General features: G+C 41.2%; 1 protein-coding gene across 1 annotated transcript in view; it reads right to left on the bottom strand.

Moving 5' to 3' along the window:
• Positions 1-13,733, bottom strand: part of LOC122816787 (dynein axonemal heavy chain 8-like) — a 9,517,065-nt gene that overhangs the window by 4,183,811 nt on the left and 5,319,521 nt on the right. Inside the window, 1 exon segment of the mRNA XM_044089814.1 lies at positions 4,154-4,394. Within this exon segment, the coding sequence (XP_043945749.1) occupies positions 4,154-4,394 (241 nt within the window).

Genomic DNA, 13,733 nt, shown 5'->3' with positions numbered 1-13,733 from the left:
GTTAAAAGATATACATTTAAACAGTTACAATAGTGTATGTACATTTCTGTTCTATTCCAGTAGTGTAGGCTGTGGTTACATTTTAAGCACTTTGCAAAAACCTTTTCAGCACACACTTCTGTACCAGCAGTTTAATGCACATCTGATATACAGTTCTAACACATTTGTAACGCAAGTATCTTATACAAATCATGTTGATATTCACAAATAACATATAATTATTTACAAAATTCCATATAGGTGGGCTGGCAGTACCTCCTTTGTCACAGAGCCAATCATCCAAATATGGAAACACCTGGAATCCTTTTAGCCTCAGGGGAGCCGCGACAACTGCCATACATTTGGTAAACACTCAGGGGGACTGTGGTGAGTCCAAAGGACACTGCTCTGAATTAGTAATGATTGGCCCCTAGCAGAAAGTGCAAGTGTCACCTGGAGCGTTTCTTCACTTTAATATGATAATACATGTCCTGGAGATCTAAAGAGCACATCCAATATCCAATCATCTTTGCATAGAAGTGGCAGAATGAACTGAACCATAACCAATCGGAAATTCAACTTCTTGACATATAGAATGAGATTGTAGAAATCCAGCATTGGTCTTAGGTCCTCTGTTTTCTTTGGCACCAAAAAGAAGCAAGAATAAATTCCATAACCTAACTGTTCAGCCGGGACCTCTTGATGACTCTTTTCTCTAGAAGTTTTTGAACATCTCAAAAGGCGAACTCCATCTGACAGGGTGGTACATCAGGGAGTACCCTCTTGGGAATTGGAGGTGAGGGGGAAAAAGGAATGTAATAACCTCTGGATATTATTTTTATCACCCAGGCATTGTTTATTATACTTGTTTAGGCATCTAGGTGCACGGACTGATGTCCCCGACTGTATCTAGTGGCGGGCAGCCAGGCAGCACTTCAGGAGTATTGAAAGGGCTTATTAGAAAAGGGTTCTCTGAAGCCCTGATTCTGTAGACCCCCCCCCACCTCTGGGGTGGCATCTGCTGTTGAAATTTCTTCCTCTTCTCCTGGAAGAGGTATCCATGTGCAAGTCCTGGAAAGGCCCTTAAGATTTTCTGAACCAAGTCTTCTTTCTACCTCTCTGATTTCTTGAAAAGGTTCTTTGGGGGGCATAAAACTTGATCCCTACTGCAGACAAGGTATTTCCATCTTTCTTGCTGCAGGAAAGCATTTCTTTTACAGATGGTTCAAACAAAGAGGAATCATCAAAGGGGGTATTAATGAAAGATGCCTTGAAGGGTTCTGCAAAATCGCAAAGCTGCATCCAGGCATGTCTCCTAATGGTTATGCCTGAACCGGCTATGCATGAGGTGTCTTCCACAGAGTGTGAAATCATTCTCTTTGAGGAATTTGCAAGGGAAGACAGAGTCACCAAATGGGGAGAAACCTGTTTAAGGTTCTCCTCTGACAAGGTCTCTTTCAGAGAGTTGGTTAGCTCCTTGACCAGTTCTCCCTGCAGAGATGTAAAATGTGCCAAGTAATTCAATGCCCTCAACACGAAGGTGAATGAGGCATACACATGCTTTCCATGTCTGTCCAAAGCCTGAGACTCCTTGTTTGGGGGATAAGCAGAGGAGCTTTGTTCAGCGAGCTCCTTTTTTGTGGCTGTTGATAGCATCAACTGGGGCACCCTTGCTCCAATGTACGCAGTCAGTGGGAAGAATCAGAAACTTATCAAGGTGCTTAGAGATCAGCTTGACTGTGTCTGGTTCCTTCCAAGCCCGGTGGGAAAATAAATCAATGAGTTCATCCACTGGGCGAGTCACCCAAGATGTAGACGGGCCCACCCTGAAAGCCTCCAGGAGCACCGACTTTTCGGAGGAAGGACTTTGGGAAGACTAGCCACCTTTTTGCCTGAGGAGTTCAAGGATATCTCCAAAGGTGATGCCATCCAGTGGAGATCAGGGGGATCTTTCTCCTTCATCAAAATCAGCATCCTTAGTTAAGGACTCCAAGGGGGAGTTCATATCCCTCCTCTTGCATGTTTGAACCTCCTCTGTGGGATGCTGAGGGGAAGAATCAGAAGAAGGGGGTACCCCCTGTGGGGAAGCAGTCTGGAGGCTTACCTGTGCAGGATGGATAGACTCAAAGCTCAGATGAGATGACAATTGGGTGGGGTCCAGAGGATAAGGAATCGCATCTCTTAGTGTAGAGAAAGCCTTCTCTGCTACCTGGAAGGCTGACAGGCCCATGGAGACTCTCCCGCTCTCTAGGAGCCAAAGCCACCAGAGAGGAGAGACAGAAGTCCACCTCAGATCCAAAGCCTATAGGCAGAGCCAGGCCTGACCTGTCAATGGCTGAGGGCCCCAGGGGAAGGGATGGATCCAACCACGTCAGGACCAAAGCCAACCTCCTGGAGCTGGTGCTGATATCTTGGATCCAGGACCTAATCCAAGGGTAACAGAACAGAGCTTGTCTGGGTAACAGATAGAGTCAAAGAAAGACATATTTTGGATCTGACAATGACTCTCTCAGGAAAAATCGATCCTGGGATTCCGAAACAGTAGGTCAAATCAGAAGAGGAGCTTGTAGCATGGATGTTAACACTCTCACAGATCCAGGGTAGGATGGAGATGACAAAATCCCCATCTGTATCTGAACTTTGAGAAAACTTCACATCATCTTGTCCATCACTGACTGAGAAAAATCCAAGACCACGAGGATGCCGACGAATGTGTGGACTTCGCCAGTGATGGTGTGACCCGAGAGGTTGGAGCAGTAGAAGATGATTTGCTCAGAACAGAGGTATGGCTCTGAAACCTCGGATCCTAATGTTTAGGATCCCAGGGAGGCCTGATCAGGGTGGAAATACTCTGGATCAGTAGAATATCTGCCAGATCCAAGGCTACACTGGAATCTGAATTATTAGGATACGAGGATGATCAGATCTGAAGGGCAGACTTGTCTACTGGTCTGGTATCTGTTGGATTCAAACAGGCTCTCAGATCCGAAGATGATTTAGCCTTTATCGGATCTGTAGTAGTCAGATCAGACAATTTAGGTATTTTCTCAGCATGAGAAGACAAAGCCCCTGGAGAAGCTGAGAGGGCTCATTTCTTGTGGTCTTTAGAGGTTGAAGGCTTGGAAGGGGTTTGGCCCAAGAAGGCGGCAACAGACCTCTCAAAATCAGCTTATTTCTTCTATCTGACAGGACATGAGGGTTGAAGGCTACTCAAATAACACAGCTGGCATTCAAATGGCCTGGACACAGACAGAAGACATACCTCTTGTGGGCATCGGAATTTGGAATTTTGTGCCCACAAGAGGTGCATCTTTTAAAACCTGTAGGCTTATCTGACATTGTAAAGAAAGGCACATCACTCTCACACACAGAAAGGAACAGGTTAAACTATCTAACACATTCGCACACCAATGGTATTCTGACGAGAAAAGATAAAAATAATTTTTTTATGGAAAAATAGGAAGGAAGAAAATGGAAAAAGCGCCAAAGGGACTATAAACTGCAGAAGGCAAAAGTAGGAGGAAGGAACAAGACTCTAACATCCGCGGACTAACTAACTTGGGAAGAAAGGTAAAGGATAGGTAGACAGTAAAGAAATTACTTGAGACTAAAGGACCACATCTGTGCTGAATGGCGGGAAATGAGATCTGAGGAATTAGGAAAGGTATGATACATTATGGGAGAGAGAAGCGCTTAAGAGTCGGATCCTTAAGTCTTGTGAAAGTGGCTGAATTGGATCTGAGGTCAGATCAGAAGACCCAACAGTGATGAAGAATGAAAAGAACAATATCAGATTTATAACATATTGTGCTCTCATACATATTGTGCAGGTCATTCGCTAAACTATAAATGCATAAAATGGGGTCTTGGATCTCAGCAGGCTAGTCACAGTTAAAGTACTATAGCTCAAATAAACAAATTAATCATGGGTTCATATTTGTGAAATGCAGACATGTTATATCACATTGCACAAAAATATGAATCTCAAACCACTCTAGTACAGTTCACAAGAAAGATTAGCACATGCACGATCTATACAATAACTAAAAGGTGTCCCCATACCTTAAATGATTTATGTCAGGTTGTTATATTATTACACAAATAAGGCACTTCTTAATTTTGTTCACTGTCACATTAAGTAAATTACAATCTATTGTTTCAGTTGCTAACTTACTTCTATATCCTCTTTATGTTTAAGAAGTGGTGCTTCCATGATGTTTCTCAGATAGAATGTTTCGGAATCCACATCAAACTTATGTTTTGTCAGTTCAGCAATTTGATCCCAGTGTCTCTGTTTAATTGCTTTATTAGCCATCATCTCTAAAAGAGGACACGATTCACTGAAATCATCTATCCTCCTCTTGAGGTCAAGAAAAGCCTGCCAGCCTTTAAGACCTTTTGGAAGTCTCCGACACCTGTGTTTAAAATTTCAGTTTATAAATACAGAACCCACAGGAGAATTTCACATTTTATGATACCTGTAAAAACTGTATATGCTTAAAAGGACGTGTGTTACAGATATACAAATTATGAACAGTAGTTCTTTAATACCACAAGGCAGACATTAGTTATAAGGGTAGAAGGTCTGAGCTGGTTTAATATCAAAATGTTGAAGTGGATTCGGTCGAATCCACCACAAAGTCCGGAGGTTGAACAGTGACAATGCTGAACTCCGACATTGTCGAAGTACAAATCTCACCCCTATCTCGACCCATGTTAACACTTGCTCCAAGGTCAAATTCGTGATGTAATTCGACAATGCCGGAATTCGGCATTGTGACATTTCGCAGACGTGGGTCGATGATGCGATCATTCAAACAAGTTCACTTCAACAGTTTGATAGTAAACCGTCTGAGCTTAGAGTAATAATGTCAAAATTAAACCACTGTATTTTACTATACTACATAAAATATCAAACAAGGCTTTAGCAATAATAAACATAATAACACATAGCAATACAATGCATTGTATTACAATATATACAATGGCAGAATGATTTTTATAATGGATTGCAATCAAGAAATATAGCTACAATCACAAAAAGCATTATGTCTTTGATACATCTGCAGCAAACTCACATTCAAGAAAGCAAATTTGGAATAGGTTATATTGATCTTCACATTACTATATTTTGCTGAACAATACAAGCAGTAGAAGCATTTTGAACATCAACACTGCTCAGAATGCTCTGCAAAAATATACAAAACACAATCACACTTCTTTCCAAGTGCAGTCAGATTTTGCATACATCATTAGTATACTCAAGGTGATGAGGTCTAAGGCCACAAGTTATTCTAGTTGTCTGGTGAACTTCACAGTAGAGAAGTTAAAACTTGGCCCTCAGTAGGTGTTGTCTATCTAGGTTTTCAAGTGATTGCAGTATAAACTGTGTGGTGGGGTCCTTTGTAGTTAAAGAATGTGAATATGTAATAGTAACTTACCATAACAGTAGATGTTCAATGAGATCACTGTTGCAGTAGTCAAAGCAATATTGGTTACATTCTGTCCAGGATATATATGACACCTGGCTAGCTTCCAAAGTTAAGGGAACCTCCTATGCTCCCTAGCTATTGAGCAGCTTGAGCAGAGTGGTATAAAGTCAGTGGTTACGGCACCAAGCATTCAGTGTTTTCTTGCCTTGAGAGTAAGGGAGGCTAGAGCCCTGGACACTAAGTATGTGTTAGGAAAAAAAGGAAAAGGAAAAAATATCCACTCTGGTATAAAATATAATAAAATACGAGAGATGGTAGGATGGTGTTCCTACTGTAACACTGACCTGTTCAAACAGCTATGGTTATGGTAACTTGCTTACACAATCGTACCATGTTCAGCATTAGAAAACTGTTGCAGTAGCATAAGCAATATGACTAGAATACCTGAAATTAGAAAGAAGGCAAGGAGGAAGAAGGATCATAGTCCAAAAGCTCCTGGGAATTGTCCAAGCAAAACCTGTCCTGAACCTAGAGAAAAACTCTAATTTGTAGTGCTTGGTGAAAGTATGCACATATGACCAAGTTGCTGCCTCTAGTAGATTTCTAGTGTCCACATCTTTCCAAAAAGCCAAAGAAGCAGTAAAAGCACTAACTGAGTGGGCCCTGAGCCTGCCCGAAACTGCCTTGTTATGGTGTGATTAACAAAAAACAACAGCATGAGAACACAATTTAGATATTGTCTGCTTTGACACTGTTAGTCCACTTTTCTTACCTTCATATTAAATAAACAGTTGAATAGGAATTCCTGAAGGTTTTTGTCATGTCAATGTAGTATCCCAGCTGCTTGTGGGCATACAGATTTTTTTCATTTTGGATAGAAAACACAGACATATATAGACTGGCTCAAGGTAAACTCTGAAACCGCTATAGGCAAAGAAGTAGGGTTTGTTCTCAAAGTCATTATATCATTGGGAAAGTTTGAATCATTGTAAGAGCCTGTAACTTAGATAACAGCATAATAGCACTGTCTGTTTCACAACATATAGCACACTTGCCTTTCATGGAGAAGGCTTTGGATTCTTTTCCCATAACAGGTAGATTGATTCCTAACACTGCAGTGCTGCATGGAGAGATAGGGGTGTTGCACTCAAGAGTGTGATATCATTCAGATGAGATGTTAAACTGAGATACCATCTGCTTTAGTTGGTGGTGGCTCAGGTGAATGTAAAAGATCCCACAGCACCAATCAAAAAGAATAGGAGTACTTTATTAAATACTAAATGCATTACAATATTTACATTATTTACATAATATATACTATTTACAGTTATTTGCAATCTTTTCCAATTAACTTTCTGTTATTTACATAACTTCCTATATACCTTTCTTTCTTTTCATATGCATCCATTTTATGACCCCCCCCCTTTCCACAGCCAAAATCTTATTTTTTGTAATATTTCTGCAATATCCATTTTCCAGTAAACGTTATCTCATTCATTCTTTCATTCTATATTAGTCCATATTACATAAAACATCTTTCTATTTTCTTTAGAAATTCTCTTCTTTTACTTTTATAATATCTATATTCCAAATATCCATGTTAATTATTTTCTCTTTCTTAATTCCTTCCAGATAATTGTTTTTGCATAACTTTCCCATAATTCCTTTACCCTTTAACATTAAAAAAAACAAGTTATGTTGTTTGAATTTTGCCACAATAATTGCATATTCTTTCTTTTCATTTTTTTTATATAGCATGTTTGCTTATACTGGCAATTTTTTTATTGATAAGTCATACAGACTGCTCAAAGGTGATCTGTGCCTTGCGTATAGAGCAATCTCTGACCCAGTTTAATGGAAATGCTGCACAATCGCAAGTCAAATGTCATACAGGTCACTCACTCAAAGGACCTTAACCTGGTAGGTGACATCAACAGAACTTGCTGGAGAGACAGATTTGTATTGCAGAGGTTGCCACACCTAGGTTCATAGGTAGGTACTAGGCTATCAGCCCTGGGGCCTATACAAGCCCTGCCAAAAAGGTACCCTGGCTTTTGCCACCCAAGAAAATTATTTTCCTGTGCCTGCCACTGTCGAGCAAAGCCACAGAGGTGATCCCCGGGGTGAATTTCTTATTTCCCATCCAATAATCAAGATTCTTCTTGAAGAGTGCTAATGAGGAGCTTTGTTTGCTATAGATAGATAGTTTATTCCAGAATAAGAGAAGTCTCTGGGACAGGAATCTATCCCTCTGGCATGTTCTGTTTATTGTGGTGACAAGGTTTAGGTCCCTAGAGCGTGTAGCTCGGAGGGATTGGGATTTCTTTAAGTGGAGCATGTCCAACAGCTCTGGGTATGACATAGCTTTGTATGTTAGGCAGAGATCACCTCTGAGTAGGCGATATGCAATGGAGTAAAGCTGGAGTTTTTTGAGACGGTCTGCGCAGGCCACCTGTTTGAGGCTGGTAATCCTCTTTGTGAGGTATTTCTGCGGCCTTTCCAGTTGTTGTAGATGTCTTTTGAGGTACATACCAAAAGGGGCGTTGTACTCTATAATGGGTCTAATGAGTGATGAGTAGAGGGCAAGAATGACCACTTTTTTTCTGGATGAGAAACCTTTTCTGATGAGGTGTGCCACGTAGAAGGATTTCCTGACTACTGTGGTGATGTGATTATCAAAGGAGAGACTACTGTCCACCTGTGTCCCACGGTCTCTTATCACACTTTCGGTGTTAAGTATAGTACCGCCTATGCTGTAGTTTATAGGTACAGATGTTTTTACCAAAGGGGATGACAATACACTTTTTGGCATTGATCTTGAGGCCATGGCTTTGACACCAGGCATCTGTCTCAGTGAGGCCCTTTTGTAGGATGTCCACATCGTTAGGAGTTTTGATTATGGCTCCTAGTTTGCAGTCATCTGCGAACTTCGTTAGCCAAAGACCTTCTGTGTTAGCCTGTACTTCAGAGAAGTAGATACCAAACAGGAGGGGACCCAGGACTGAACCCTGTGGTACTCCACTTGTCAATGGTCTGAAGTGGGATTTGGAGTCTGCTACTTTCACAGTGTGGGTTCTGTCAGTGAGCCAGTTGGCAACCCATCTTGTGGCATAGGGATTTATACCTAGTTTAGTGAGTTTATCTATAATTCCAGAGTGGGGGATGGTGTCGAAAGCCTTGGCAAGATCTAGATAAGCTGTGTGAACCACCTTACCCTTGTCTATGGCTTTGGTGACTGCTTTAAAGAAGTCTATCAGGTTTAGGAGACATGATCTGCCTTTTACAAACCCAAACTGGGTGGGGTCCAGAGTTTGGAGATTACCAATGTCTTTGTTTATAAGTTCCATGATGATACTTTCCATGGCCTTGCAGACCAAGCTTGTCAGGCTAATGGGGCAGTAGTTCCCAGGATCTGTGGTGGCTCCCCCTTTGTGGAGTGGGATAACCGTTGCTGTGCACCATTCAGCAGGCACAAAGCCTGAGGTGAGGCTATGAATGAACATGGTACTTAAGAGGGGTGCGAGTTTGTTCTGTAGTTCGTGTAGAACACAGCCTGGGATGTTGTCTGGTCCCATGGATGCTGTGTTCCTGGCTTTGGAGAGTGTGGTTTTTACCTGTGCAGCCATGATTACAGGAACTTTGCATTCTTCCGGTATAGAGATGGGCTCTTTAGGGGGTGAGAGGGGGGTAAAGTTAGCACTGAACCTATCTGCCAGGATGTTGGCAATATCAGTAAAGGTATGTATATTTAGTGCCATTGTGCTGTATCTCAGAGCAGATCTGAGTATTGCCATTGAGATTCTTGACATAGCTATAGAATGCTTTGTGGTTGTCTTTAGAATCAGTGGTGATTTTGTTTTCGTAACTAGCTTTGGAGGAATTTAACAGGGATCGCAGCTTCTTACTGAGGCTGACCAGGGAGCTCCTTTGGAACAAGCTTCCTATACATGTTATGTTGGCCCTATTTAAGCGTAATTTGGTCAACTGAATGGGTAACCAGAAATTCACCCTGGGGTTCCACCTGTGTCCATCTTGGATAGGGGCAATAGGTGATGATTTTAGTGTCTGTTTGAACCAGACACACTTGGGAACACTAGTTGAACCTGGCTAGGCTTGTAAGGGCCCTGGGGCCATTAACCTGGTAACCTCCTATGATCCTATAAAAAATTTCTACATTCTACATATTTTTACATCATTCTGTTCTCATTTTTATTGCTTTTATGTTTTCTTCCTCAATTCTTTCCCATGGATAAACACAATGATACTTGTTTATTATATTCAAATACATATTTCGGGTCTATTTTACATATCCGAACACTTAAATGTTAGAATCGCTAAAGATCGACCTTTAGCGATCAAACATTTAAATGTTTGAATATGAATAAAAATTAAAAAAAAAACAAAGAAAAAAAAACTAAAGGGTGTAAGCAGGGGGTCAAGCCGCCCTGTACCCCCCCCCACACTCCCCCCTACTTAAATACACCAAATCCAAGATCACGCTGCAGTGTAGAGAATGGGAAATTTCCTGTTTCCACACTGTAGCGCACTGAAGTGCGATCTCGTACTTGGTATATTTAAGTAGTGGGGGGTGGTGTCTTACATATTCGAACATTTGAATGTTTGATCGCTAAAGGACGATCTTTAGCTATTTGAACATTTAAATGTTTGGATATGTAATATAGACCCCATATTTCCTTTTTTTCTCTATACCACTTATCTTTATTTTTCACAATATTATTTTTTCTTATTATTCTTTCATTTCCCCATTCATAACTTCTTTTTCTCTTTTAACTTTACTCATCATATGCCATATGATTTATATTTTTCCATTATACACTACATTATTTATTTGTATAAATTTAATGATGCTGCATACTCTTCCCTCATTAGGCCAATCATCGAGTACAGTGCCCCATTTGGCATGTACCGCACTAGACACCTGCAACAACTGGAGAGGCCACAAACGTACCTCAGAAAGAGGATCCTAGGCCTTAAACACTTGTCCTATATGGGCAGATTATAGAGAAAGGTGATCAACACAGTTTTAAGTTTATGATTTTAAAAGTAATTTATAGACCATTGCGGGGTGGGAATATAAAACTTTTAAATGAAAATGAAGAGATGAGATGGCTTTTAAGAATGAGAGCGTTTGTACCACCTGGTCTTAATGACAGTTTTACTTTAAAGCCTAATTTAAATATGCTGCATAAGAAGGTGTAATTAGAGTTATGTGACTTTTTAAAATGCATTTAAGTTATGTTGTTTAATTGATGGTATTTATTTCGCCTGAAAAAGCCTTGAAGGTGAAAGTGTTTACTTGCGAACTTGAACTTGGATTAAACATTTGTTGTTTTAGAGTGTTTCCAGTTTTCTTTTTCTTTTTGGATTTGATTTTGTGACTGAGAACTGGTTAACTGCCTCACAGCTGTTTTTTTGGATAAAGAGGATCTTAGGCCTTAAAGACTTAACCTATATGGACAGATGGACAGACTCAAAAAACTCCAACTATTCTCTGTCTCATATCACCTACTTAGAGGTGATCTCTGCTTTACTTAAAAAGCCATGTCTGACCCAGCTCTGTTAGAAATGCTACATTTAAAAAAATCCCAATCCCTCCGCATCACATGATGCAGTGACCTCAACCTCATTACCACGATCAACATAATGTGCTGGAGGGACAGGTTCATAACCCAGAGACTGCCCATGCTATGGAGACTTCCCATACATGTCAAAAAGAGCACCTCACTGGCCCTCTTCAAGAGAAACCTTGATGAGTGGATGGGAAATATAAAATTCACCCCGGGGATCACTCCAGTGGCTCTGCTCGACAGAGGCACTGGGAACTAAGGTCGGGTGGCACGATGCCAGGGTAATCCTATGGGCTAGGCTTGTAAAGGCTCCAGGGCCATTAGCCTAGTACACACCTATGAACCTATACACCACTGGTTTTATCAATCCTAATCCTCTTTCTTCTTCTTTAACATATAATATTCCTCTTTTTACTGGGTTCAATCTGGATCCCCATATAAAAGAAAAAAAGAAGTTATGTTCTTACCATAACGTTCCATCTGTGTTGTTGTTCTTCATTCACTCATGATGAATGGGTTACGGTTCCATCATCAGAACCAACTCAGCCGATATACAAGCTTGCGCCAGCCAAAAACTCTCGAGCTAAGAATACCCATAGTGCCCCTCTCTTTATCTCCTCAGATTGAGTTTGCCCATAAGAAGAAGAAAAGTGGAGGCTTTGTCTGAGCAAATGCCCTATCAAGTAACCAGGACCAAAACCGCACCTCCAGGAGTCTTTCTGAGGGTGTATGAGGGTGGGATGTCATGAATGAATAAAGATCAACAACACAGATGGAACGTTATAGTAAGAAAAAGAAGTTATGTACCTACCATAACGTTCCATGTTAGTTGTCTTCATCTGCCTTCCTCCTTGCTGTTTGGGTTCGGAGCCAATCCTCGGCTCCGACTCGGCCATCTTCTATAGCTCGAGAGCTATTTACTGGCTCGAGGCTACCCCTTATCCCAGAATGCCCAGCGTCAACTACCCAGATCTCGTTTGTGATAGCGCACACTAAACATTAGTAGAGTAACCAGTTACTAAAACTGGTTGATCAATATACCTAAACAAGGAAAGAGTTATAGATTTACCTGGTATGTGAAGTAATAAAAGATGCTCAGCCAGTGAAAACAAAAGAGAACTCCTCACAATCCTCTAGGAAGGGGGAAGGAGGGAGGGATGCAAGAAGGAAGGCGAGATGAAGACAACTAACATGGAACATTATGGTAGGTACATAACTTCTTTATGTTAAGTTGTCCATCTCGCCTTCGTTCTTGCTGTTTGGGACAGCATCCCTAGCACCTAAAATCCCGGGTGTCTCATTGGAACAAACTCTTCAGGACAGTAGAACCAAAGAAAGCTCTGCTCCGGGAGACCATATCTACCTTGTAATGAGAGATAAAAGTGTGGGGGTTTGCCCAAGTGGCAGCTGCACAGATTGAGTCTATGGGCAACCTAGACTGAAACACTATAGAGGTGGCTAATGCTCTAGTGGAATGACCCTTTTGTTTAGCTGGTAGCTCTTTATTTCATAACTGATAAATAAAGGCAATAGTATCAGATAACCATCTGGATAAGGTCACTTTAGAAACTGGAAGGCCCTGTTTGTTGAAAGCATAAGAAAGAAATAACTGGTCTGACTTTCTTAGTTCCTTAGTTCTAGGGAGGTAAAAATGCAATTGGCTGTGTACATCCAATTGGTGGAGCTTGTATTCTGCCTTGTTGCTGAGATTAGGAAAGAAAACTGGAAGATCTATGGATTGATTTAAATTGTTCTCTGAGCAGACTTTAGGAATAAAGGATGGATTGGTCCTCAGAGAAACTCTGTCCTTGTGAAACAACAGGTAAGGAGGACGAACACATAGTGCTTGACATTCTGAGATACGTCTAGCTGAAGTGATAGCAACCAGAAAAAGTGTCTTCCAAGAAAGAAATTTTAAAGAGCATGATGCTGCCGGTTCAAAGGGAGGCAAAATTAAGGAGGCTAAAACTAAATTGAGATCCCAAGGAGGGGAGGATCTCTAACTGAGGGTCTAAGAAGAGATGTTCCTTTCACAAAGGCTTTGCAAAGCTTATGAGACATTATGCTAGAATTAAACATACTGATATGAAAATTAGAAATGGCAGCTAGTTGTACTCTAATCGTAGCAGAAGCCACACCAGACTGAAAAAGTTGTGTTAGAAATTCAAGAATTTCATGGATTGGGGCTGAGAAGGGATCCAAATTTCTAGATTCTAACCAGTAAGAAAACCATTTTCATTTACTAGCTTATGTTTTCCTTGTAGTAGACTTATGTGAGGAAACAATAATATCACAGACTACTACTGGGGGATATTGGAAAGCCTGGCTAAGGTTGGAAGTGGAGTAACCAAGTTGTGAGCTGGAGAGTTTGAAGGGATTGGTGCAGCCCGCCTGATTGGTGAATAAGAAGATCTGGAACTGGGTCCAGAATCCACGGCTGATCCAGATGGTGGAGGTGTAGGAACGGGAACCATATTTGTCGAGGCCAGTATGGGGCAATGAGGATAATTTTGCAACCCAACGATTTTGCTTTCTGTATGAGTCTTGGAATTAGTGGAAAACGGTGAAAAGCGTAAAGGAGTCCCTGAGGCCAATCGTGGACTAGAGCATCTCTGGGTATATGACCTTGAAGAGGAAGAAGGGAGAAGTAGCTGCTGCATTTGTTGTTGAGAGGAGTAGCAAACAGGTCGAGCAAGGCTGTCCCCATTTGCGGAAGATAAGATCCGCAACTTCC

Source organism: Protopterus annectens, chromosome 1.part1, assembly GCF_019279795.1.
Source record: "Protopterus annectens isolate FY-2018-M chromosome 1.part1, PAN1.0, whole genome shotgun sequence".
Taxonomy (NCBI): domain Eukaryota; kingdom Metazoa; phylum Chordata; order Ceratodontiformes; family Protopteridae; genus Protopterus; species Protopterus annectens.
The sequence above is the reverse complement of the archived record's forward strand: the minus strand, read 5'-3'. Positions and strand labels throughout refer to the sequence as shown.